Source organism: Alligator sinensis, unplaced genomic scaffold (genome assembly GCF_000455745.1).
Source record: "Alligator sinensis unplaced genomic scaffold, ASM45574v1 scaffold85_1, whole genome shotgun sequence".
NCBI classification, from domain to species: Eukaryota; Metazoa; Chordata; order Crocodylia; family Alligatoridae; genus Alligator; species Alligator sinensis.
Window position 1 is genome coordinate 417,206 of NW_005841891.1, and position 27,864 is coordinate 445,069.

A 27,864-nucleotide genomic window follows, 5' to 3' on the forward strand; every position below is an offset into this window, starting at 1 on the left:
ATGCACAATGCAAAGAAGGCTACAGAACGGCGGGAAACACTTTTGTGCGCGCGGGTTCTCCATAACAACAGAACACTCCGTCGTGCAAAAGAGCTCCAATTCGGCGGGAACATAATTTAGCGGTGCTGAAGCACACACAATTAAAAAATCCACAACTTTGGGTTGTGACACAGTAGTATTAATGTCACTAAGAGCCAAATGTCTTGCAGTTAGTGTCCCTTCTCTGAGACTTCATAAATGCCTACATCTCCAGGAATTTGTTTCTGTTTGAGAACAGGATTTATGTAGTGGTCACAACATAATTCCTGTGTTTTGGTTGCATAATCAGGACTTTCTGGAGAAGAGAAGAAATCTGTTGTACTAGCTTCTTGTTTTAAGAGATCCCATGAATTTTCCTAAGCTTTCTAATTTCTTGAGTCATAGGGCCCCTTGTACCTTTTTGGTCCCATTGCTTTAGGATGTTTGGGAAACTGCAGTGTGAGAACTGGAAAGGAGTATTGGGAAAGGTATCTGTGTGAATGTGTCTGCCTCCAAGTCAGGGAAGCTTTGTTTGGGGAATGGTTTCATTTTGAGGCTAATGGAAAGACGGGTCTTGACACAACATCTGTTGGCTTAAGCTCAGAGCAGTCTTGAAGAACTGTTGCCAGAGTCTTTTTTATCCAAGGTGTGATTTCTGAAGTTCAGCAGTGGCATTTATTACTAAGGAACGAGATACCAGATCTTCATAGAGTGTCTAATCTTTTATCCCTGGGTCAAGAGGAAAGTTTGGGGGTTTTTTGGGTTTTTTTTTTCCCTCTGTATACTCAAGTACAGCACATCCAGAGCAAAGAACTCTGGGAGATTGGAATATGTAGACTACAGTGGTAGAGGAGAAGAAGGCACCAAGTAATCACTTGCTCAGTTGAACTGTTAGCATCCAGAATATGGGTAAAAATGGAAGTCATATTCCATATGAGAGATGAATAGACTTTACTATCACTCGTGCACTCTTTTACCTGGCCAAAACTGGGACTACCTTGTGTGTCCTAGACAACATTGTGGACAGATGGACGAGTGAGCACATGTGGCTCCATGTTGTCTAAGAAGGTTCTGCTTTTCATCCAAGTCAGGTGGCAGACAGCATTGCTTACGCTTCCTCTTCAAGGATTTTCACTGAAGTGTAGAACAAAGTCACAGAATGTGAAGAAGCACACAACTGAAACAAAATAACATATGAAACAATAATGGCTTGTATATTACTCTGTTTGTAAAGGAAAGTACTCAAGGGGGTGGGGGAGGGCTGTAAAGTAGGAGCGAAGAGACTATTGGGAGTTGCACGCACAGAGAGACTTTTTTTGGCCAATGGCCGATGATTATTAAGCATTCATATCCGCTGATACCAATCAGCTTGCCCATATGCAGCCCAGCAACTTGGAGAGCAGCATCTAGATCTAGTAGGTAAGTCTGTTGGGGGGCGGGGAAGGGTGGATCGAGGCCTCCATATGAGGGAAGGGAGGGGGATGGGACGGGACGGGGGCTGGGACAAGGGCAGGCATTGCCTAGGTGGGGTGCTGGACAGAGCCACAGGCTTGTCTGGAAGGGTGCACCCCTAGGGGAAGAATGGGGGGCATGTGCTTCTGGATTTGTGTGGGGTGAGGATGGGTTGGCTGCTGTGAGCTTAGGGGCTGCATGTGAGCTTAGGGGCTGCATTTGGGGTAGGCAGCAGTGGCCCTGGGAGGGGAGTTATGGGGTGGGCTACAGCCACCCCAAAATTCCCTGTAGCCCCCCTCCCAGTGCTACCACTGCCCACCCTGAGCACCGGCCTGGTCCAGCCCCTCTGCCAGGAAGAGGCTGGCTCTGAGCCCACAGCGGGCAGCCTGCCCTTGCCCCATGTACCTATCTGGTGGGCACATGTCCCCATGCCTGCCCTGGGGGTATGCACAGTGGTGGGAGCTGCCCTGGCCTGGCTGTGCAGTGCCTGCCCCTGCCCTAGCCCCACTCTCTCCCTTACCATGGGAGCCTCAATCTGCTCCCCGCACACCCCTTCCCTCCCCCCTCCGACTTACCAGCTGTATGCTGTGCTCCAAGCTAGCAGGCTGCATTCCTAGCTGCATGCATGTTGTCATTTATTGGTGACATCATTGGCCACATTGGCCAAAAAAAGCCAATTGCCATTAATGTCAATTTTCCTTTTATTGGTGCTGATACGATATGGACTGATATATTGGTGCACCTCTATTGGGAGTAGGTTCAAAATGAGAGAAGTCTTGGGGGATGGGTAACTTAATTATCTGGAAGAACAAGACCATTTGAAAAGGAAAGGGGTCATTATTACCTGTGGACTGCAGAGAGGTTAGCAGAGATACCAGATAGATTGCAGTGAGGCATAAAATCAGTGCGTTTAATCCATGGCTCTTAGTGTCCAGTAAGGTTATAATTTTTTTGTTCAGGCCCATCTTCTGAAGATGGTGTTACAGATTTACCTTAAGCACAAGGATTGAAAGGTCAGAAAAGCAATGATTATTCTGTGAAGAGTGTTCTGCCAGTGGTGTTTACACATCTCAATTCATTATTGTATCCTGAGAGTTCATTCTGGAGTGTAGTTTTTGTTTAGTTTCACCCACATAGCTTCCAGGAGATTATTTGGCTAATTGGGTGAGATCTACCACATTTTGTGATAGACTTGTAGGATCTTCTTTGCTCCTACTTACTTTTTAGTGAGTTTTCATTTATATATGTAGTTGCACACAAACTATTTTATCAGTTATTTATACCTTAAGATGTCTGCTGCTTTCCCAGACCTCAAGAAGGGTCTTTTGTGCCCAAAAGGTTGTCTAACTTTTGTCCCAACTCTCCAGTTGTTCCACTAAAAGTGATCACAAAACAGTCCTTGCCTCTGCCACAAAAGTGACATTTTCACGGGCCTGGTCTATATGTATGGCACAGGATTAAGTTACTGGTATGGAAGAATCCAGCCAGTTCAAGAGCAAAGAGATTTTTCCAGTTAAAGGTATAAAAATAGCCCTAAATCTTCATACTAAAATCTAAACGATTAGCCTTTTTCAGCATGCTAGAGAAAGCAAGTAGGAATGTTCTGGCATCCAGATCTGAGAAATCCATACCAATGAACAACCCTTCCCCTCCAATATGAAATGCTGTAACTAAACATCTTGATGAAATGCACAGCTAAGCAAAGTTATCTTGATTGCAGTCACCTTGGCATGAAGGTATTAGAAAGGGCACCTTTCTTTGGGTTAAAGCTGTCCTATCTGTTCACACAGCTTTGAGCAGGTTTGGTTATGTGCTTTGATTATATCCTTTTTTTTGCAAGCAAATTGCCTTTGAAAAAAATCACACATGATGTTGGAATACCTCTGATGTGGGGAAAGCTCCAAAAGCAGTGTTGATTACAGTATCAGCAAATCTCTAGTCTCTTATCCCATTATAAAATAAAAAGCCATTGCTAAGGCTTCAGTTATTAGATGGCTAGACTAGTATGTTTCTGTAAATCCCAGCTCCTTTTAACTTGGTGTAATGTGTTCGTACTCTTGTTGTACATTTGGCCCTATGGGTGACCAGTTTCCTCATCCTGACTGTGATAGACAATTATTGCGGTGGCCTATATCCATAAGCACTGGGACAAGGTTAGACCTGCCATTAAAAACACGTCTTCTGATGCCTTGGGTTGAGTATAGAGTAAGCGTGATATGCTGCCATAAGCTACCTGTTGCTTATTGTCAGCTACTGCTGACATGCTGCAGATCCCTGCCCTCTTACCTTGTAGGTCTTCTGCCCATGCCCTTGCTGAGGAAATTTGGGGTCCTGTTTAGACTTACTCACAGGCAAACTACAAGGTTCCTCTCTTTACTGCTCTTGAATCTTCTTTTTCATAAGCATAGTTTCTTTCTCAGGGATGTTCATTAGGTCTCCTGTATACACTCTTTTTCCCTACTATCTGGAGTTATCCAGAAGATCAGGAGGGAGGGGCACTGTCAGTTAGTGGCCCTGTATTGGAAAAGGAGACTGTTTCTTCAGTCTCCGGACTTTTTCTAAAATAAAGGTGGAGTGGACACATGATGGACAGCCTTTGCCAGTAAGTCACTGTTTCTAAGTAAAGATAACGCTTGAAGTGATTAGTAACTATATAGGGATGTTAAGTTGTAGCCATGTTGGTCTAAGGACTTGTGAGTTGGTCTGAGCTGGTCTAATAAAAGATACCAGACTTACCCAAAGAACCTTGTCTGCCTGCTGGTAAATAGTGGAGAGGTACCTGGGGAGTCGGATGTCAGGCAGGTTATAATGTGCCATAAATCCAATGTCTATATTTAGTCCATGATTCTTTGTATCCAGGAGGTTGATGAAGTACAGTCCATAGGCTTATCTATGTACTGTGTTTTGTAAATTCTATTTGAGGATTGGAACTGAGAGATTGGAGAGAGTTGTTTTCTTGTGAGAAATGTGTCCCCACAGATAAATGGGTATTCTTGTTTTTGATAGATTTCCAGTGTGCATTCATTCTGGTGCGCAGTTATTGTTTGGTCTCCTATGTATTTTCCATCAGGACATCCGGTGCATTGGATGAGATATTACGTTTCTGGAGGTGCAGCTATAAGATCCAGGAATGCTGATGGTTCTGTTGTGGGATGTAGTATTTGCTGGGGTGGTGGAGATATGTTGACAGGTTTTGCATTCCATGTCATAGTATGATCTGGATCCATTTGGTGTGTTTTGGACTGTAGGAAGTTTGCTTCTGGTGATGAGGTTAACCAGTGGAGTGGACACAAAGGGTGTGCCAGTGTAACTTACTATAAAGCAATCAGGACTTGTCATAGGGTAGATTTGTTGTAAGCATTTTGCCAAATGGAAATTGGCTCCCCTGTCACCCATGATCAGGTGCTGTAATAATGCTTACTGTAGGCAGCCAGCTGGTCAGTATCCATCCCGTATTACAGAGTAACATTTGGGTTGAATTAGTGTCTTTGCACCCTCCATCTGACACCCATTGTCCTTTCTTTTTAAGAAGGATCTCTCTCTGTCTTTACCTGCTTCTAATATAGCATTTTCCGTATCTTGTATCTTCATTTTCCTGAGAATCAAGTATAGCTGTGTCTGGTCCATAACAGGCTTTGCATCTCTAAGTCCTTAAAGGAAATACCTATGCATTTCCCTCAAGGATGTTTGAGTTTTACAGGCTTTGTCTCTTGAGATACGATACTGCACATTCCACAGTGATGTAATTCCTTATCGACAGCAGTATGTTGTTGTTGTTGTTTTTTGGAGTGCAAGAAATATTGTTCCTCTTTGGCCCAAAGATACCATATTCAAGAGAATCTTGGGCATACTTTGGCTGTTCAGTAGGTCTTTGTGAACTACCATCCATTGTTCTTCATAAGTCGGTACTCATGCGACTATCATCAGGCATCTCAAGGTTTAAACTTTAGAGGATCAAATTCCACTATTTCCAGAGGGGTGAGAGGATGCACCTATGAAACTTGCTTGTCAATCTTGTCTCCTGCAAACAGCATCATAGCTCACTTGCTGAGAACAGTAATAGTCTTTGGAGTTGAAAGGTCTTGCATGTACTGTGTGATCTGCAGGGTAGCTTGTCAGCTTCTCTCTGTACACGTTTAACTCTAGAAGCTGGGCAGTCGGATATTTGTGGGTGATTTCTTGCAGAACGTTCTCTAAAATGTAATCCTAGTAAACTTAAATTCCTCATGTAGTTCTGTTTTGAAGCCTTTCCAAAGGGATGCTGCTAGTAAAATCCCATTAGCTAAGGGAACTGTAGAACTTGCATCTCGGTATAAGGATCATATTCTTTCATTGACAGAGTCCACAGATAGAAGACTTCTTTCCCTTCCCCCAGAGTGTTTCCTTAACCAGTTGAATGGAAGGTTCTGATTTGGTTCAAATTGGTTTATAAACTTTAATTCGCACTACAGAGCATAACTTTCACCAGTAGCTGCATATATACTACAAAGTTGTTTATATGGATGGAAGCAGTCTCAATTGGCATGCTTAGTGTAGCTGGCCAAGCCCTCCCCTGTAATGACTGACAAGCATGGTTCTGGTTGTATAGCTGTATGCAGGCTGAGCCCATTGGTCTCTGAACCTTGTAACTTAAGAAGTCGACGTAGATTTTCCTGTTCCGTTTTGTGTTGCTTTGCTATTATGACCGTATGGATACAGGGAGTGTTTCTAGTCTTGAAGAGACCAAAGAGGACCTGAAATTTTACGTTGTGTAAAGAGGGGGCGGGGGGAGGAACCCCTAGAAAAAACTGAGAGCTTGTACACCAAAACTATTCCTTTTTAGAACAAGTCATAGCCACAGAATGTCCCAGTTCTATAAATGATTTAGAAGAATCTCTAGTTTTGTTACAAATTCTGAATCTCATCGTTGTTTTCTGTAGTAGTAAGAGTGGTGCTGAAACAAAGATTCCTGAACATGGAACCTGCGTGCCTGAAGATGCTGTATAATTTTATATCTTAATTGAAGGCATGGGAGTGCTGAGTTTTGTAATAGAACCTGTCAAAGAAAGGAGGCCTAAAGTGAAATTCTTTAAAATCTGTTTATACTAATCTAAAATGCCTTTTCAATCACTTGCCTCTGAGTCTTGACTCATCTGACCTCGTTTCACTTGTTTTCTGGTCATCAGTCTTCCAGGACAGGCAGGACTTCAATTTGTCTATTTCTTAAAACTGTCAATGTCTTCAGTCTGTAATGTAGAAGTTTCTCTGTGCTTCTGACTCTTGTCAGTCTGAGTCCCCCTTTTTTTTCTCTTCTTTTCTGAGTCTTCTATGTGAAGACTTGGGTATTTTAAAGCTAATTATTTGTGTTCTTTTGCCTTTATTCTAATATTTTCTGTTCTTTCAGTGCTGTCTGGTCATAAGGTTGAGGCATTTTTGTATGTACCAAGTACACCTCTACTCTGCCTTCTGCCTGACTTCAGACTAACATGGCTAAATATCTCTGTTGGGAGGTTACAGTTTACAGCACAGGTTTTTGGGTTGCTTTTTTTTAATTCAGTAATCACCAAAAACTTGATCAATTAATTTGGTATGAAAGGCTGTTACTTTTGTGTGTTCCAGAAAAGTTGAAAACTAGTCTCTATCCAGTTGTCCCCCTACATTCATTTGTCTCCTTACCTTTTTAATCCCCTTCTCTCCCTTTGCACCCCTGCCTCAAATAGTCCTCTTGGAAATGAGCTTCCTGAAAGTTAGAATCAAGATGTTTGTCACTCATGTGGTTTGTGGCACAGTATTTAGTGAAGCTGAAAGGTGTATTTGTCAGAGGAAACTCTTGGCGTGTTAAATTGCTCAAGGTATCTTGCTGCTTGTTGTTGTGAAAGCAAACACAAAGTTGCTTTTTAAATTAATATTTTGTGATTTGTATTTAACCTTTGTTAATCTTGTTGCTATGTACTAATTTGTTTGCTAATAGAATTTAGTCTGTTAAAGGTGTGTTCATAACAATGTATCTTAATTTTGTTCTCGTTGCTCTCTTTACAGGCTGCTGACTTGAGTAAACCAATAGACAAAAGGATATACAAAGGAACACAACCTACGTGTCATGACTTCAATCACTTAACAGCCACAGCAGAAAGTGTCTCTCTCCTAGTGGGCTTCTCTGCTGGCCAGGTCCAACTTATAGACCCTATTAAAAAAGAAACTAGCAAATTATTTAATGAGGAAGTAAGTGGGAATCCTAATTTTTTTTGCATGCAAACTTACTTGTCATTTCTAAAAGTTGTATTCTGTTAGACATCTGTTTCTGGAAAAGGTGTGTCTAGTGCCGAGCATCAGAAAGCCACCATCAGTTGTCTTCATTTTATCCACTGTGGAACCAGATTCACCTTGGGGCTCACAAATATCAAAATTCTGTAGATTCTCTCTGTAGATGTCTTCAAACATCCCATTGTTCAGTCAGCCTGAATGGACCTGTACTAGCTGACTGGTTAAATGACTGTTATAAAGGTAAAACTTGGGTGCCTTTCCACAAAAAGCAAGCAAAAAACACTTGGGGTTTGGTTTCTTCATGTTCTTTCCCCCCCTGCATTTCCCTACTCTTGACTGGGGAAATACTGATGATTCAACTGGAGCTCCTTCCCCCCCTTCTCCCTCTCTCCCTCATATGTACTAGCACCAGTAGGATTTGTAATTTGCCGTAGGTACAACTGCATCAGTGGGAGCTGTGGTGATGAGGTTGCAATAGCAGCTGATATTTTTTTTTTCCTGTGACGGCTGTTCATATGACAAAAATGCTGAAAACTGAACTGATAGAACTTTGTTTCAGCCCTTGAGTTCCCATCAGCATAGATGAACTCATGATACTTGTGAAAGTTGCCCACTAGTTCTATCGGAAGTGTAGATGCAACCTGTGTGACTGAACTGTAAGATAGACAAGACGGTTGCATGCCTGAATTCTGGATACACTAAAGCTTGTACAGGGTAAAGCTACACTGAGAGGTCTATGACAGAGGTTGCTGTTTAAATAGCATCTTTTTTGTAATGCTGGGAGAAGCTTAGCATCTGGCCAGGTAGAGGAACCCCACCAATCCCACTGTGCTCTGCACCAGAGGTGGGGAGAGCAGCCTGCTCAGAGGCACGGTATCAGGGAGGCTTTCAGGCTTCCCTATCCCCACTGCTTCCTGGTCCCTTTTAATAAGTGTACCTGCAATTCAAAAGTTGGGCATGTTAACCAAGGGTGATTTGTAGCTCCCAGGCTGCCTGTATCTCCTTTAAAGTTTCTGGTGCTGGGCAGGGGTTTAGGTTGTAGCCATGTTGGTCTAAGGACATAGGCAGACAAGGTTCCTTGGGTGAATTTGATATCTTTTATTAGACCAACCCAAATAGTTGGAGAATAGTTATTAAGCAAGCTTTCGGGTTCAAAAACCCTGTCAGGCTAAGGAAGTTTCAGCAGTTGGTGTGTGCTCTTTCTGGATGGTGCTGGGCAGAAACCTGGAAGAGCCCTGGGCGCAGTGGGATGAGGTACAGCAAGCAGAGCTACCTTCCGGTCCCTGGGAGCCATAGGCACCGAGTAAGTCGGGGCCTGAGGACCCTGGCCTCCCTTCTGCTGGGGAAGAGGGCTGCTGGGGCCCAAACCTGAGGAAAATTGTATCATATTTCTTAGGAATAATGACCGAGGCCAGGGATCTAGGTTTTCCATTCACTGGGAAAATGGATTTTCTCCTTTTTAATGGAGAAAAATGCGGGAAACCACGGGTTTCCCCTTGCAGGCTGTCAGAGTTCCAGCCTGCAAGGGGCTGCTTGGAGCTGGGGGGAGCAGGGAGGCGATCAGAGGTGAGGGACGCCATGTGTATCTGCGTGCACACGGCAGCCAAGCAGCGGTAGAGAGGAGCTCCCGCATCTCCCTCCAGGTAAGTCTGTGATAGGGGACAAGTGATTGGGGAGGGGTGGGGTGGGGGGGGTATAGGCAATGCAGTGCAGGGGTGGGGGGCAAGGTGAAGTGGTAGGGGGCATGTGCCCTCTAAGATGTCTGTGCCCATAGGGGTTGCGGTAGGGCCAGACTAGCTCTGGGCAGGAGCTGCCTCTGCAGCCCAGCAGGCAGTATCTGATGTGGGTAGGACCGCTGTGCTGCCATGGCTGCCAAGGTGAGGCATAGCAGCAGTGGTAGCACCAAGTTGTGCCCCAGTTCCTGCTGGGTGGGCAGGGGGTGCCTCACCTTGACTGTGGTGACACATGCTCCCTCCCACAACAGGTCCCCTCCACTGGGCCATAGAGGCAGCTCCTGTCTGGAGCTGGTCCAACCCAGCTGCAGCCTGTGACCCACTGGGCACAAATCTTGGGGGGGAGGGCGGGATGTGCTTCCTTACCCCGTCCCTGCTTCATCACCTGTACCCCTCCCTGCCCCCCCTCCACGTGTGACCTGTGCCCACAGCCCACCCTTCCCCACATGCTGGGGGGCACATATCCATCGTCTTAGGCCCCCTCCAGCAAAAATAAGCACCTGTGCCAGGAACAATCCCAGTTGGACAGTAATGTGGGGGGAGAGGGGTTCTCTGCAAGCAGTGGCAGGGGCTGATTGTGAGAGGGGACTGCCCCCTGCTGTCACTTGCAGGAAGCCCCCTCACCCATGCCTCTGTTCAAGCATCTGAGGCAGTGCTGATCAGCTCCTGCCCCCACGGGAGGTTTCCTGGGAGCGAGGACAGCAAAGATTCTGGGGCTACTTGTAAATCCAGGAACTTTAAAGGGCTCATGATGACTGAACACCAGTAGCTCCTTAAAGCCTAGGGAGTTTAAAGAACTCCCAGGAAGCCAGAGACTAACTTGAACTTTTGAGTTTCCCAGAACCTGGGCTCGCAAGCCTGTCCATGGACCTCTCCAGTTCACTGACAAACCTCCCAGGAGTTGGGCGGAGGGTGAGCTGTGGAGCAGTACTTTATCACCCTGTGGCTGAAAAGCATGTCTTTGTGCTCCAGCCAGGGGTTTGAAGATGTGGCCGCACTTTTATTTTTTGTAGTGTTATAAACGTTTTGTAGCACTACAAAATGAACATCTAGAGGCAGGCGTTACAGTACTGAAATTAGTAGTAGCAGAGATTGGAACTGAAACAAAGTAATACATTTACTGCCTGTACTAATGTTGGACAGTTAAAATAGAAATGTTTATGTTGATTCATATTTATGTAACTGGAACTTTTTAAAGCCAGTGTAGTGGTCTGCAGGTAAAAATGGCAAACCTGGTAATATGAACTGTAATGGGCTTTGCAGCAAGAAGCCCTTAATAGATGCTATCAGACAGACATTCAAGACTTGGGACTTATTTGTGCATGTAGTTAAAAATGATAGAGGTTGGAGAAGCTATGATGCGACTTGAAAGCAGCAGCTTGATTTGGATGAGTAGTTGGCAGAGATGCAACTGCTGCCTCCTTCACAAGCTGATCTCCTACCCTGAAGCAGTCCAGGCAGTAAAAATGTCCTCTGACGCATGTGACTAGCAAAATACCTTAACTTACAGTGGAGTCTTTTTACTTATAGTTGCCTAATGAGTAAAATCCAACAAGATTGAATTAAACTTCATTACCATATTTTGAAATGCCACACTAGTAAAATATATAAGATGCAAGGACTTGGATTGCTCATTTTGGTGAGATTATGAAACTGCTGTGGCTGTGTAAATTCAGTGCATGTCTACAGTGATGGAAAACTATCTAGTTCTAGTTGTATGTAAGAAGAATTGGTGATCTTTTTTTCTAGTGGAAAAGCCTTTACCCTGACCAACTGCATCCTCAGGCTTAGGTTAAGGCAAATAAACTATTAACACATCTTGGCTTTCTTTTTAACTCTTTTCCTTAGACCTGCGTATCTATGCAGCATCTAAGTTTTGATTCTTCTTGTCCTACGTTTCCAAGTTCCAGCTTTCCTTCTATCCATGCCACCAAACTTCTTGGCCAGGTCCTGACCATCTTATGCCTCAGTTGACTTCAGGTTCTTCCTCTTCCTCCTTTTCTGGCCTCAGGCTGTAGCCTTGCCCCTTCAAGTCTGTTCAAAACTTTGATAGTTAACTGCTAAAGTCCCTCCCTTTGCACTCAGTGCGAACGTGAAGTTCTTATCCAGGCTTTCAAAGCTCTTCACAGTTCAGTCTCAGTCTACCTATACTTAGTCTCATCCTGTTACCCTTGGCAAAGACACCAAGATGACCCTTAGTTGCCTGCTTCTCCAATAAATGTTTTAGTGCTTTCTCCCCTGCTGTATTTCATGAGTAGAAGAAGCTTACAGTTAAAATAGGTGAACTCACCACATTATTCAGGATCCTCCCCAAAACTTGGCATGTTCCTCATACACTTGTAAAACTGCACCCTTTGTAATGGGTAAGCAGATGATTAATTGTGATCACTTGCTCCTGACTGGCCAAGAATTCTGCCCACCCTAGTTTGTATGTCTGTTGTTTTTGTTGTTGTTGTTTTTTGTGGGGGGGGCAGGTGGGGTTCCTTATCTACTCTTCCCTGTCCTCTGTGTGTGTTTGTATGGGCTTGTTAACTTTTTAGATTGTAAGCTCTCTGGGGCAGGGTTTGCCATCTTTTTTACAGTACTTAACATAATGTGGTCTTCAAATACTGCTTCAGTATAAACATTGGAATAATATTTACCCCTCTAGGTAGGAGCTCTTGGTCACAGTAATGGAGCAATGTGAGGAATCTTTCATTGTACCATAGTGGCACGTGTTTTAACGGCTAAAATTTGATGTAGATTCTTACTTGCTGTCTCCCTATCATCATTGTCCTTGTTTGCACAAGGTAGTTTTCTAACTAGTATCGTTAGAGGTACAACTGAAAAGGCATAAATGATCAACAACAAAACAGAAGCATCTTAACTCTCTTCAAATGCAGAAAACACGGGACACTTTTTTTTTTTTTAAACAGTGTCACAAACTGAACAAAACTCATTTTGAAGACCCTTCTTGTTTCAGAAGAAATTTGCTAGATGATATTACCATATTTACTGACACTACTTACAGCCTTCCCCCAAAAAATCAGCCCTCCAAAACTGGAGTGTCCATCTGAAGTGGGAAAGCTGATTTTTCTTTGCTGGAATAAAGATGGGGATGAATAGAAGCCAGGTAGATGCAGTGCTCTAATGGGTCCCAAGATGGCTGCTGCTGATCTCTGGCCCTAGCAAGCAGAAGGGACAGACTCCTGTGTTAATGCTGTCCCAGTGATAGCTACTGGTTGAGCACGGTTGATTGTGCCTGAAGGAGCAGTTGAGCTGGCTCAGGGCCAGTGAGCTGCTGTGTGCAGGCTGTAGTACTTTGATGAAGCTTGTGGTATGGGAACAGCCCTTCATTTACCGGAACTTTACAAAGAACTATTTACAGTAAAGAAGAACCGTCTTGTTACTGTCATTGCAAGGATCTGGGACCTAGCCTTGCTGCTGTCATTCTACCCTAGGAAGTTTCTGCTGTTTCACCCATACTGTCGTGATGCTATGCTTCCTGGATACTCTGTTTCTAGGAGGACTTATTCTGTCACAGTTGGCCATGACTGGAAAAGGCACTTGTCTTATTTGGAGGTATGTGAGACAATAAAGTAGTTTTCAGAACCTTCAAATACAATGACTACTCCTGCAAGGCGATAGTGGAGGAGATAGTGTCAGGTCCTTGGCAGAGCTTATCTACTGGGACTAATGGCAGCTGTTGCTCCAGATAGCTTAAAATGATCACTTAACTTCTGCTTGCCGAAGTGGCAGACATGGTCCTAGAATGAGTAGTGTTACCTCATCTATCAGTTTTTTACTTTTTCTCTGACATACCCAAGTACATTTCACAGCTAGTCAGTTCCCAGTGTTTTCCTGGGAGTTCCTCTTTATTTGTTTGTTACAATCTTCATTGAGAGGGCAGTTGAATTACACAACCTACAACCCATGGCCCATTATCTTTCCCCTTATATATTGTTATCACTTGTTTCTAGATCAAGTTGTAGGTGTCAAGTGATCAGATGGGTGTGGCATGGCTGATCAGCTGGGTTTACAAATCTACTAGGTAATCAGGCTCAAGCAACCAGGTAATACTTTGGTGTTTTTTCAGCACTGACAAGACAATTGACGGAACACATTTGGATATTATTTAATGTGGCCACCTATTCCATCTTCAGTTGTAGAATCTATTACAATATATTTGTTTAAAAGGAGATTACTTGTACGTGGAGCGACCAAACAGACTGCAAAGTTTCTCTGGACTGACATGTATAAAAAATATTCATAAAAAGGGTCTGGTTGTTTTGTTTTTATTTTTTAAGTCTCTGAAATGTAAGTGTAGGCCAGCAGTCTTCCCCATCTCTAAACTGGGTTGTTTAAAATTAAAGTAATTGCTGCACATATTGATTGCAGCTTGGCATACCTTAATCTGTGGACTTTGGAAACTCTAGAATTTTCTAGTGGTCTCCAAAAGGTTTTTGTTTGAGGATGTGTTCCATGAATATGACGTCCAATATGATCTGGTCTTTTACTTTTAATTGCTAACCGGTAAGCTTTCTGTAGAGGGTAGGTGATTAGCATATTCACACAGATCATGCCCATTGCTAGAATTTATGGCTTAACTTTCTTCCAGTGTTCAGTAAAAAACCATATAGCTAAGAATATTAAATGGTGATGTATAGTAACTTTGGCTTAATTGAGAGATTCTCTTTGAAACAAAACATTGGACTAATAAGAATAAACCTTCCCAAAGTACCTTTCTCTAAACCGTAATTTTTCTTCCTAATTGTTTGATAATACCTCAAGATATCTGGAGCTATTTTGCAAGTAGAAGCTCCTATGCCAAAAGCTTAGAACACTTTCCTTAAGTTCTGAGTGGCCAGAATTCAGTAAAACTTGATATTGATAATGTAAAACTATATCAGACTCTTCTGATGTATATTTTTTCCTTTTTTTTTTTCACAGAGACTAATAGACAAATCCCGAGTAACCTGTGTAAAATGGGTACCAGGTTCGGAAAGCCTTTTCCTAGTAGCTCATTCCAGTGGCAGTATGTACTTGTATAACGTGGAACACACTTGTGGCACCACAGCCCCACACTACCAGCTACTCAAACAAGGAGAAAACTTTGCAGTCCACACTTGCAAGAGTAAATCCACAAGAAACCCTCTGCTTAAATGGACAGTAGGTGAGGGGGCCCTGAATGAATTTGCCTTTTCCCCAGATGGGAAATTCTTGGCATGTGTGAGCCAGGATGGCTTTCTTCGTGTGTTTAACTTTGATTCAGTGGAGTTACATGGTACAATGAAAAGCTACTTTGGAGGACTACTATGTGTATGTTGGAGCCCTGATGGGAAATATATTGTAACAGGTGGAGAGGATGACTTAGTAACAGTTTGGTCTTTTGTGGACTGTCGAGTAATAGCTAGAGGCCATGGACATAAATCATGGGTCAGTGTTGTGGCTTTTGACCCATATACCACTAGCGTAGAAGAGAGTGACCCGATGGAATTTAGTGGAAGTGATGAGGATTTCCAAGACCTCCTTCATTTTGGCAGAGATCGAGCAAATAGTACGCAATCTAGGTTGTCAAAAAGGAACTCTACAGACAGTCGTCCAGTAAGTGTTACGTACAGGTTTGGCTCAGTAGGTCAGGACACGCAGATCTGTTTGTGGGACCTTACAGAAGATATTCTCTTTCCCCACCAACCTCTCTCGAGAGCAAGGACACACACAAATGTTATGAATGCCACAAGTCCACCTGCAGGAAGTGGTGGAACTAATCCAGGAAGTAATGGCAACAGTATCACAACACCTGGAAACTCTGTACCTCCTCCTCTTCCTCGGTCAAACAGCCTTCCGCATTCTGCAGTCTCAAATGCTGGCAGTAAAAGCAGTGTCATGGATGGTGCCATTGCTTCTGGTGTTAGTAAATTTGCGACCCTATCACTACACGATCGGAAGGAAAGACACCATGAAAAAGATCACAAGAGAAATCATAGCATGGGACATATATCTAGCAAGAGCAGTGACAAACTGAACCTAGTTACTAAAACCAAAACGGACCCAGCTAAAACTTTGGGAACACCTCTCTGTCCCAGAATGGAAGATGTTCCCTTGTTAGAGCCTCTTATCTGTAAAAAGATAGCACATGAAAGACTGACTGTGTTAATTTTTCTTGAAGACTGTATAGTCACTGCTTGTCAGGAGGGATTTATTTGCACATGGGCAAGGCCTGGTAAAGGGGTAAGTTTTAATCCTTAATGCTGCATCACAGAACTAGACCTCTGAATAGGCAGTTCTCTCAATAGAAATGAATGTTGAATATACAATTTCTTTATGCTTAATGTAAAAAGATTATTTCCTCAGAGCCATACTTTTGGATACTGCATGCCATATTTCTGAATGATTTGAAGTGTCTTCGGTACAGTTCTTAAATATAGTTGCCTTCCAACAAGAGAAATACTGTGCATCTAAAGTAACAATTAGTGTTCCTATATTTTAGTATAACCACAACACAGTGAAAGCTATTTAAAATGTAGATTTAAAGTCAGTCACTGGAGTGACAATATTGTAATTGGTCAGGTGTTTTCCTACAAAATATTGCAGTCATGAGTAGTTTATAAAAAGCTGCTGCTGTGATTCAATCATGAAATGTGGTGTTTTATACCTTAAGTGTACCGTCTGAAAACTGGAAACCAAAGCATTTACCCTATATACCTTTTTATGGATTTCTGCCATGTTCATGTAAGATGTTGCATCTTATGTCAGTTATTTTTATGAACAATTTATTTTCAAATCCTCTAACCATATCAGGGATTGTTAGCACATCTGTGAAATTTTGAGTCTGTTAAATGTTAGTACAGTACACACACGATTCTGATTTTTACATTTTGATTTATATAGAAGTCCATCCACATGAGGAAGATCATTTTAACTTTCTGTATAAATGGCTTCATATTTTGTCCAATATTATCAGCTTTCTAATCAACTCGGAGGCAGATTTCCTTTAAGGCAGACACTTGTCCTATCAATTTAACTTTCATTAAAGTAATCCATTTTTAGATTTTTGACCTATTGGGACATCCTCTTAAACTGGAATACAATATTTATTTTGTCCACTGCATGGCAGATTTGTTTTTTATCTCTTTGAATAAGTAGAGAACTAATGGCTGTTTTCTCTCTCATAACTTTTAAGCGCCTTGTGCCAAGATAGCTTTGTTTGCAGCAACAGTTTAATGAGATGGACGCTATTTTCAGAGCAGTAACTGCACCAGTCTAGTAGAGGATGCCCTAGTTATTTCCAGTGGTTTTCAAACAATTGAGAGGTTTATGTTATCACATTACTGGAGCATTCACTTCTAAATTATTGGAATATTTTCCCAGTTGAACTGTTTAAATGAAAATACAAGGTTCCTTTGGTCTAAACTACTTGATTCTCAAGAGTCCTGTTTTTGGAGTTGGATCAGTGAATAGACCTGAGGAAAAATAAAATATAACTTTATATCTCTGTTGCAAGGTAGTTGTGGCAATCTTAAAATTACATGGTTCAGAATCGTCTCTAAAAGAGAACTGGTGATTCTAGCTGCTTTGAAATGCCAAGCTTCTGTGGTTTAAAACCAACCGACAAACACAACCTTTAGTTTGTCTTAGTGTGTGTGCACTTTGTGAACCTTTCTCCCACTTGTTATCTTTATGCACACTTGATGACTACATTTAAATCTGAAAAGTGTGCAAACCTTTTGGAAAAAGGGCACTGCTTTACATTTTATGGATATTTAGTACATGGGGGGTGGGGGGGGACCTAGAATATTGAAACTACATGAGCTAAAACAATAGAACCACTTTTCTCTTAATTCTGTGACTTATTGCAAGCCACAGTTTGGTTTTTGTTTATGCTTTTTTTTTAAAGTAACTTTAATTATATATGCATCAGTGTCTCAGGTATCCAGCATAGCATGCATCTTTTTCTTTTTGTTCCAGATCTGTTTTTGTACCCCTCTAAATTTTTTTTCAGATAGTAAGTCAGGTTTTGTTAAACTGAAGGATATGTAATTTTAAACAGATGTTTATGCATTGATGGTTTTTTTTTTTGATTTGGAATACAACATTTCAAATATTTCAGAGATAGAGTATGCAGTACCAAAAATCAGGATTTATGTATTTGGCCAATATGGAAAACTTTAATTACAGGTAAGTCATTTTCATGCTAAATTTCACTTTCAAAATTAATATTGCACACTGATGTAAATGCCATATTGTTTAGGATGTATTTACTTAGAAATTTTCAGATGGATTTGTTTTTCTGGGATTTTTTGTTTTGTTTTGTTTTTGATTTGCATTTACAGTGAGCTCACTCTGCTGGTATAAACTAAGTTTTGGTGGCATGTTTACAGGGGGTTGGGAAAATATTTGTGCCAGAAAGATGTTATAAGCATCCTTTTTGTTTATGAGAGAGCACTTATTATAACTTTATACATATTTAATGAGAAATGTCAAAGTATAAAAACACTTATGGTAACGTCTCTTTACTAGGTTATATACCACACATTTCTATCCTGCCAGTGGCTTTATCCCTGGGTAAGTCTGGCACTCTAGGATATAAAGCTCCTACCTTTTAGTCTTCCTCTCACTGACTGGCTTCTTGACAGTCAACTGCCCCCCCCCCCACCCCCCCGTTTTGTCCTACAACAACTAAACATGAAAATTCTCTCTTTTTACTAAATTCATTCCGTTCTTGCTTTCGGGGGCCTCCATTGAATTCCTTCCACTGCCAACACAGAGAGCGTAAGACAGAAAATTGAACTAATCTTATAGTACAAAGTGTGGCTGCTGTTGAGCCAGCCCTATCTTTCCCTCTTCTTTTTTCCTCCTTTTTGTAAGAGCCATCAAAGCATGTATATGGCCAACCCTGTGACCAGTATTCTACTCTGACCTTGTACGCAGCATTTAATATCTGCTGCTCTTGGCTGGAAATCTAGCAATGGGTCTTCACAGCAGCATGGGGCACTGCCGCACTGCTCTATATGCTCCGTACAGCGAACACTACAAGCTTTTTGAACGATTACAATTTCTGTTAAACCATCGTACCTTGAGCTTCTTCATTGGATAAGCTGTTCTTGTCAAATATGAACCAAACAAGTTTCTAAAACTCCTATGCTAACTTCTGGTCAGAAATAATGCAAGGAATTTACAAAAATAAATTTAAATTGGACCAGTGGAATGCAGACAGGTGACGTGCTTTAACAGTCCAAAATGAATTGTCAGTCATTGTTCTTTTCCTTTTGGAAATCTGACTACAGAATTCAATCTCAGTCTCATTTGTGGAGGGTGGGTTGACGTCTGAGAAGGTAATTGTAGCCATACTGCCTGTGGGGATTGCTCCCTAGGTAAACCTAGGGAGGGGGTCATAGAAATCATAATGATCTTATGATAATCATAATGATCTTATCCCTACCGTGTGAAAAACAGCTTAAAGGGAGCTGGAAATATTAAACTGCATACAGATCGCAGTGTCAGTTGCTTCCAAATGCAGTCAAAATGCTGGGCACATTTTTATGCAAGGCAATTTATTTGATTGCTCATTACTTTGACTAAATCACTTTTACTAGGCATGACTGTAGCATCCTAAACGCATTCTTTTAATATAATTATTTAATTTATTAAAAATAAACTGAATTACCTACCCAGATGGCTGACACACACTTAACCTGTTCACAATGTTCTACAACCACTTCATTTTATATCAAGGGAAAATTGCCCACTTTATCTCTTGTAAGAGAGCTCAAGGTAAGATGGGACACAACGAAGGAATACTTGAGTGAAATGGCAGTATATACCCTGGCAGAATGAGTACGTTACCACTTGGTAAAACAAAATGCACATGGAATTTAAATATTTATTTCATTCTTGTTGTACAGGAGAATCTAGACTTAAATTATAACATCCTTGCATTTGCATTTTCCAATTAACTACAATTGTAGTGCAGTATCATGTTTTGGTATGACTGTTATGGTAAAAAAAAAAAAAAAAGTACTTAAACATTCATTTACTATATTGGAATTAAAAGCGGTTACACGTACTAATTTTTCCTCAATGGAAAGGGGCATTTCACCATTACAATTGAAGTTCAATTGCTGATTCTTAAATACTATCAAATAGTTCTCTTTCAAAAGTGACATGGTATCTATATAAACTTCAGGGATGATTATAGTAAAACTGAATCCTGGCTGTAAGGCATCAGAGTACCAAGCTGAAATATTTGAACTTTTCTCTAATGGGCATAATAGCAGGGTTGCACCTAGCACACCTCGTTATCAGGATGAAATTCAGCTCATGCTGTGGTGTGACAATTTCTAGCAAGGTGTGCACAGTGGAAGTATGACCTAGTGACTTCAGTGAAGCCAGCGAAGATCAGAATCCAGTAAAAGCTTTATGATGAGGGTGAATGGAGTAGGAAATAACATGACTTTTACTGAACACTTCCAGAAATTCCTTGATTTGAACTATCACCTCTTAATTTGATTATGTATTCAGAATGTCTGTATACATCTGCCCCTCTAACAGTTTAAAGCTACTAAATTGATATTAAAAATGCTGGCCTGCCTTTGTTTCAATAACAAAATTTCGTGTCAGTTAATTTATTGTCAAATTACATGTAAAAATTAAAGACAAGATTTTTTTCCTGCATTTTTATGAATTCTGTATACTTGAGTTTGTTACAAGATTGACATGTTAGGTGATACTGTACAAAATTGTATTGACTATACCTTTAGTGAATATCAAAAGTAAAATTCATATGTATTTCCTTTTTACACTTCCATCTAACTTCTTGACAACTTGAATAAATTTCATAGAGCCTTTCTAACATAAAATATTGTTAAATTAACTGTTGCAATAATTAAGCTTTAAGAAGTATTGTTGGTATATTTATAATTTTAAAAAATCATGTTTGTTTCATACTGCTTATTTTTAGCTGTTCTATTGTGTCTGTTACAGCTGAAAAACTTTACTAAATACTTGACATTAAAAAATTTGCTGGGGTTGTCCTCTGTATACTGATGTTAAATAAAAATGTGTGACTGAACTGTAAATGTAGATAATTTTCAATACCTTTTCACATGAACTAAAAGTGGGAATAGAAAAAATTAAAGGTTTTTCAATGCTGAAACATTTGCTAAACAAATGGGTCCTGTGAAGTGGCTAGCTCCTTAGCTGTTTTATCACGTAAAAGAATTGACTAAATCGCATAATTTTTCTAAGTAAATATATTTCAAATTTGTTCTCTAGTTAGTATCAATCAAATGTGGGGTTAGAGCTCTCGCTTCTAATTTTTTAATTCTGTTTTCAAGATCACGTTTGTTCTGATACGTAAGGATTAAACAAGCAATTTGAAATAAATTTGGTAAAGCGATTAATTCAGTTCTAAACTGGTAATTTAGCCAAGTTTGAGAGAAGCTGTATCTATGCACATCCATCAAGCAGCAGCTGAATGGAACTTGTCGAACTCTACAGGAGCTCTTTCCTCTGAACTCCAGTTCAGGCTGTGGTGTTCATCTCAGCCTTGCTTAGACCTTGAAGCTCTGTGGTAGAAAATGGAGATTGCCGCCTTAAAGATGTGGCTCAAAAGAAGTTGTTTCAGGGTCTTTGCCATCTAGAAGTAAAACTGTTTCTGAGCTTGATAGTGAAGTTAGGCCAGTGTGGCCCCTTCCCTTCCATCAGAAGTGAATAAGAATACTTCATCAACCTGTTGAATGAATGCTAAGTTTATTTGTACAAGCAGCCAAGAAAGATGATTGGGAGACTTGTTTTCTAGCTTAGTGCTTGTCTTTTGGGACCTTTTAAAGTTCTTTTTATTGACAGATTCTGGAGTCATCCTGAGTCCTGTCAAACTAAGGCAGAGATGTTTCCCTGTTGAAGCGTGACTTCTGTAGAGTCACTGAGAGAAGTTTCTTTATCTAACTTGTTGGATTTTAAACATCAGAGGATTGTCTGGTACTTCAAGAGGTAGGAAGGGGGCAATCTGAATCCATTTGGGCATAGCAGTGCTGCCGTTCTTGTTTTGTTTGTTGTCTTTGAAAGTATGTGCAGATGGAGAAACAAGTGAAGTATGTCCTGAAGGCTTGCTTGAGCAAATGGTATTATGTGCATTGGCTGTTCAAACTAGTTCAACTGGAAGTGTTTAGAACGTGAAAGAAATCTGATCTTCACATTCTGCAGCCACAACGAATGCAACTTTTTCAAAAGATACCTTAGAGCTGTAACATGGCTTCTGCCGCCTTTGCACAGAAGTCCTCGAGGAGATAACTACTAGCACTGATCACTTTCTGTTCTGGTTTTAAAATTGACCAGTTGTCTTCATGATTGATTTCCTTCAGTTTAAGTTTTTAGATCTTATCTGTGTCTAAAACTAACCGTGTTTTTGGGAACTGAGTAGAAAATGAGGCAATACTTACCTGGTTTATTACAATTCTTTCTGTTGCTTGTGATGTAACCTAAATGTTGGAGGCAATTCTAGTCCATAAAGGCTAGAAAATATTATTCCATTATATGAGCCCTTAACTTTTAAACTAGGTCAAAGGTCCTGCTGCCTAAGTCAGATTGCCTGGGTCACTGTTGTTGATAGGAATCTGTGTACTTCAGCAGACACCTAAAGAAAACTTGCAAGATGGCTGTCCCCAACCTTGGCCCAGTGTAAGGATATATGCTGTCTGGACACATGCCTTTCATATTTAGATATAGGTACTAAACACGCGAGTGTTTACTTTCCCTAATCCCTGCAGGTGTCAAGGGGAAGAAGGAGTTTCAGTTAGGATTTAGAGACAAATACTAGAATTTAGCTTTCCACTTTGTCCAGAGGGTATTCTCTAAAGCTAAAAATAGAGACTAATGCACACAGTTGAAACTGCAACCGAGTACTTGTGGTGCTGCTCACGCTTTTACCAAATCCAAGGTACTTTTTTCTAGTTGAATCTATACTCTTAATATTTGGGCAGACATTACTGGAGCAACACAAGAAAAAGCAAGTGCAAGGCGCTTCAGTAATGACACTAAATCTCCATGTGGCAAGCATATTGGATTCTGCTTTGTTAAAATAACAGGCTTTGCATGACCCTTCTCCCATTCTCACCATCCAGGAATTACCTTTGCAATATGGTGGGTAGATGTACAGAAAGGATTTGTTCTTAAGTAATATCTCCTAAACTAATTCAGTATTGATCTTAGGATGTTTGATTAAGAATCTTTTTTTTTTTTAAAGCATCTTATTTACTGTCTTAATTCATGCAACTTGGTATCATTGAGATAATGATTATCCAGGTACCTGACCAAGCTACTGATCTGAGGTCCTTTGCAAACAAATTAGGACCATTGTACCATTTTTTAAACATTTGGGCTATCTTATTCCTGTTTGCCAAAGTGCAAGCGGGTGTAAATTAAATTAGTGTAACATTTTTGTGGCGCTGGTTGCGTCAGTACAAGTGCAAAGGACCATTTAAGCGTGTAAAACTGAAAAACATGTTTAAACAAGACTTACACAAGTATATTTTAATCTGTTAAATCTAATTTAGCTTTTCTTGCAACTTCTGTGTGTACCAGTTGCTTGTATAGTATTGTTACTGCTGTATTCATAGCTTCGTTGTTGCTATTTCTCAAGGAAAAATACCAGGTAAGGAAGATGCATACAGTAGTCTAGCTATTGGACTGTAATTGCATTTTATAGTTTCCCTCCATGATCAGATTGTTCTGATCAGATTATATCTTATTTCTTGTTTCACGTTTATCTGAACAAAGATTTTAAAATACACTGACTGCTTGGGTCATAACAGCTGGAGCCTAAAACCTTTTGTATTAGCCTTGTTGTCCTAAATATTTTTTCTGAAATATTCACTTTTCTTGTGGCTGGATGTTTCCATCTGCAGCCAGAACAAGTTTAGAAAATATTTATTTCCTTTCCATGATTCATACAGTCTCCATTCTGAACTAGGCGCAGATATAGCTAGTTGATTTGTTATGGGATGAAGGGCTTTTATTGGTAGGTATGAGTGAATAGGAATGAAAAACTAAATGCGTAAGACCTCATGCTCACAGAAAATATTAAGATTTTTGCCAAACCCACTTGTGAAACCACACTGCATATTCTGTCAGGTCCATCCAGCATAATCATAGGCCCTGAGACTGTCGCTGACTCTATTTTAATTGATTTTATAAATGTGCCATGGAATAGAGAACATGAAAGGATCCTTCCCAAACCTCAAACTTTACAAAAGTAAAGAGAACCATGAATAGAGTCTGAGCATTCTTCCCAGTTTAAGTTGCCTGTAACTTATGTTCTGTACTCGGTTTGTAAAGTCCTGTCTTTCAGGAAGATAAGTCATCATAGTTACAAACTCAAACTTTCTCCCACTGATAGCAGCAGGCTTTGCACCTTAATAATTTAATGAAATAAATTTCAGTGAGAGAAGCTTATGCACTGTGCGCTCCTAGAGCTTTTGGTTTCCTGTAAATTCCTGATCTGGGTCTTCTGTTCCCTTTCTGGGTGGTGGCGTGAACATATTTAAGGGTAAATGTGAAAACAGTGCAGTGGTTTAAGATATTAGTTGTTCATAACTTGCCCCTGCTTGCACACCTAGGGTCCTGTTTCCATTCTTTTTTCTGTTCCCACTCTTTTTTACAATAAAGCTTAATATTTCTTTACTGTAAAACGTGTGCTGTGCACAACAGGGTAGACTTGAAGCTACTGTAGGAATAAGAATTTGTTAGCGTTTCCTGTCTTTGGTTTTGATTAGTGCAAACTTAATACATTGACTGTTCTTTTTAACATTTTAAATGTGGTGGTTTGACACCCCCCCCCCCCCCCCCCCCCCCCTCCCCCTACCACACCGGACTTATCTGCTGCAGGCAGTGTAGCTGCTTCTCCAAGTGCGGTTCAGATACAACAGGGCCTTTTTGCTTAGCTTCCTTTCTTAACTTTCCTTTCCTTTACACAGATTTCTCTCCCATACAAAGCAAAGGAGTTCTTATCCACATGAATTCATAGCTTTTAAGACTGGAGGGATGATTGCAGCTATGTAATCCATAGAATAACATGGGCCATTTGAAACTCATCCAGTAACTAGCGCATCAAAGCAGTGCTTTGTTAAAGCTATTGCAAAGCTTTTTAGAAACAGATCACATTTTGATTAAGGGTTATAAATTCTATCCAGCATTTTTAATGGCCCTCCTTTTGAAGTCTACCCAGGATGTCTTATAAAATAGACAAGTGGTTCTCGGCCTTTTTGGACTTATGGAGGGCGGGGGTGGGGGGGGGCTCACAACTTTATGAATTGGCTGGCACCCAATTTCAAATGCCATTTTACCTAGTACAGTGCTTTATTTCCTTGCAGAGGGGCTGGGCAGGGGATCCCCGTGTGGGGATAAGTGTGAGACACTCTGCCTCCCTTCTCACACCTCGGAACACTGCAAAGAACCTTATGGCACCCTTGTTGAGAATCACTGAAATAGGCTAATGCATTTGTGCAGTATATTTAATATTAGCAGCATATCTGTTTATTTTTCTGTACAAACATCTTGTCCTTATGATGCCTTCCGAAAAAAAACTATATAAAACTGAGCACTTGAGATTTCAAGCCATTTGGGGAGTGAGATTCTTGAACAGCCCTATAGTGGTGGCTAGCAGCCTAATGTGTATTTAGATGGGGCTTGATTAACTTCTGAAAGATGTTATGACATGTTTGTGTGCGGTGGCAGCAGACTGGACAAAGACCTAGGGAGATGCTTTACCCACAGTCCTGTGTTCCTATTGCTTAGATTAAAGCTGCAGGACCCTTCAGAACATGGATTGAAACTGGCATTTCTGATGTTCCAGCTGCTTGACCACATTTTCCTTTTGCTTGCGAGGAGGGTTGTGTAGCCCAGGAGATGAAGAATCGCCCTGTTTGGGTTCCAGTTACCCCCTGCATTTAAGCGGTTCCAGGACTCCTTGTAGTTCATTGGTGGATTCAGTGGGGTGCCCTACATGCTTCCCAGAGCCACCACTTACCGTAGCCACCACTTCATATGTAGTAAAATCAGCGCATTCCCATGTTTCACAGAAAAATGCATTTCAAACGAAGAATGTCTAAACCTGATGGTTCCCCTTCTAGAACCTGCATACCACAGTTGGCCTGTTAGAAATACCATATTCTTTTAGGATTTACCTTGTGCTTAGATTACAGAGTAATTTGCATGTGGACATGTCAGACCACTGATTAATTCGTCACGAGAGGGGAAATATTGGTGTCTTGGGCTATTTAAACACAGAAGGTTCTTGTAAAATGTTCTAAGCCTATCTAAATCCTTCTTGCAAGAAAATGCGATTTGTTAATCCTAGCTGTGAAAACACAATTTGTGGAATATGGTATTACAGTGTATGCTCTGATTAAGAGTTCTGCTGTCACCATCACTTTATTTTATTTGCTATTTTGAAATAAAAGTTTATTTTCAAGCTTTCAGAAGTGCTGAAATAATTGAATTGCTCTTTAAAAATGTTGCCCTTGTGTTTAGTTCCAGTTTTTTTAGCATAGTCCATGCAGAGGAGGGACTATATCCTTCTTGCTGTATAATTACCTGTGCAGCTACCTAAATAGCTTCTTTTTTCAAAGCCTGAATATCATGCTTTGTGTATTTCATAACCAAGTCATGTAAATCTACCTCATGGGCTGCTGGCACATAACACAATTAATGAGTAAATTGCCCCAGATTTGTGCTCTAGTTAATTTACAGATTGTAAGGAGTGGATACATGACCAGTTTGTCCAAGTTAGCTGCTTCTGATGACTGTCTGCCCAATAGGTGGTTGGGAGGGGCCCATTTACATTTGACCCAATCAATGGCTACCCTAAAATGAAACTGAGTACAAGAACAGACATGTGACACCTTCCCCTTTGTACCTTCCTGACGGAAAAGAAAAAATGCAAAGGGACAGCTTACCATGGGATTGCCTGACTTGCTCTGTAATAGAGCTGTGTCATGTAGCAAATGTGGTGTTTTTGTACTCGGGGTGTATGAGTCAGTTATGGATTGATAGATACGCTAAACAATTTTGTTCGTTTTTGTAGGTGCCACATATATAGAGGACAGTTTGAAGCACAGTATACCTTGGTATTTTCCATACCTATCTTCTGCCATGAAGTCCATCATTCATGTGGATGCATCCCATGTCTGTATTGGTGGATCAGATATCTTAAATCTTAAAAGAAAAATGACAGTTTTATCTGAAACTAGTTTTTTGTTACTTGGACCCACCAATTCAGAGCCCCTTCCACTTCTTTCTGTGGTTCACAAGAATAGCACTGTTTTTCATATAGTAGTGGTTCCTGGGTTCTTGGATCTAAGGGAGAAAGAGCTCCTGTAGATTGTGAATGTCACTGATTCTACATTCCTATTGTTAGTTGCTGTCTGGTCTTGTATAGCTTGATGGATCTCAGTCACAAGAACCTAATTTTGAGGTAAGAATTGAACCTGTCTGTAAAATAGATGTTTAGAGGAATTGCAAGAAGGGCATGCATACCTGTGTAGCAATGAGCAACATGGTATTGTTGATCGAATGTAGTTTCAGCTTAGATGGTATTTGGGTCTTCTGACTGACATGTTTATGACTACGTAATGAAGGTGCGGTGTGCTTGGTGTAGGTGCTTGTTTTAAATCTGAAGTCGTGTAGAAAATAAACTTCAACAAATGGCTGAAGAAACAAGTAGCTTGATCAGATGCTAACTTCTATACATACATCAAAGCAGAAAATATGTGCTTGAATATATATTAGTCTAAGCATGTATAACTGCATTTGTAGCTGAGAATTCATAGTAATCAATGCACCTGAAATAAATCAAATCACTATTCCATTTTAAAATGCAGCATATTTAAATGAGGTAAGACACTTCTGAAGAAAATCAAAGGTAAAATTCCCTTAAATTGTAATTGTGAACTTAAATAAATTCTCTCATTGAATTTTCCCCCACTGTTTTCACTCTGAACTACCAAGTGGAAAATTTAGTAAAAACTTTCAATTGAATTGTGTATTACCTCTTCTTTCGCTGACTAGTAGTGAGGGACCAAGAACTGGCACTCGGCAGTAATGGAGGTTCACTGTCAAACTTCTGGGTTTTTTCTAATACTGATTGTAGAATAAGCCCATTCTAACTATTTATTTAATACAGGATGTTAAGGGTATTTTTAGCAGCATGACTGAGTGCTCAGAAATTGCCAACAATGGAAAAAAGTACAGGGCAAGCTGAAGTCAGCTGTGACAGGTTCATACAATGTATCCTAAACGCACACCAATGTTGATTCATCTCGGAAACACTGATTGAAATGTTATCATGGAACAGGGCAAGTGACATTATTTGTGTAAGAACTTGCAGTAGTACTTGGGTAGCAATGAAGAAGATGCTCTGTGGGTAGTACAGACGAACAGTTGT

The 27,864-nt window shown here is 40.7% G+C and overlaps 1 protein-coding gene across 11 annotated transcripts in view; it reads left to right on the forward strand.

Moving 5' to 3' along the window:
• WDR20 (WD repeat domain 20) overlaps positions 1 to 27,864 on the forward strand; it is an 87,936-nt gene that overhangs the window by 45,682 nt on the left and 14,390 nt on the right. For 5 of the 11 annotated variants that reach the window (XM_025197157.1, XM_025197160.1, XM_025197159.1 and 2 more), the window contains exon 2: positions 7,489 to 7,671. In XM_025197157.1, the coding sequence (XP_025052942.1) occupies positions 7,489 to 7,671 (183 nt within the window). Of the gene's footprint in view, positions 1 to 7,488; positions 7,672 to 13,405; positions 13,433 to 14,375; positions 15,657 to 17,505; positions 17,604 to 27,864 lie in introns of those variants that run through there. The other 6 variants (XM_025197156.1, XM_006018021.3, XR_323150.3 and 3 more) reach the window with 5 other exon arrangements.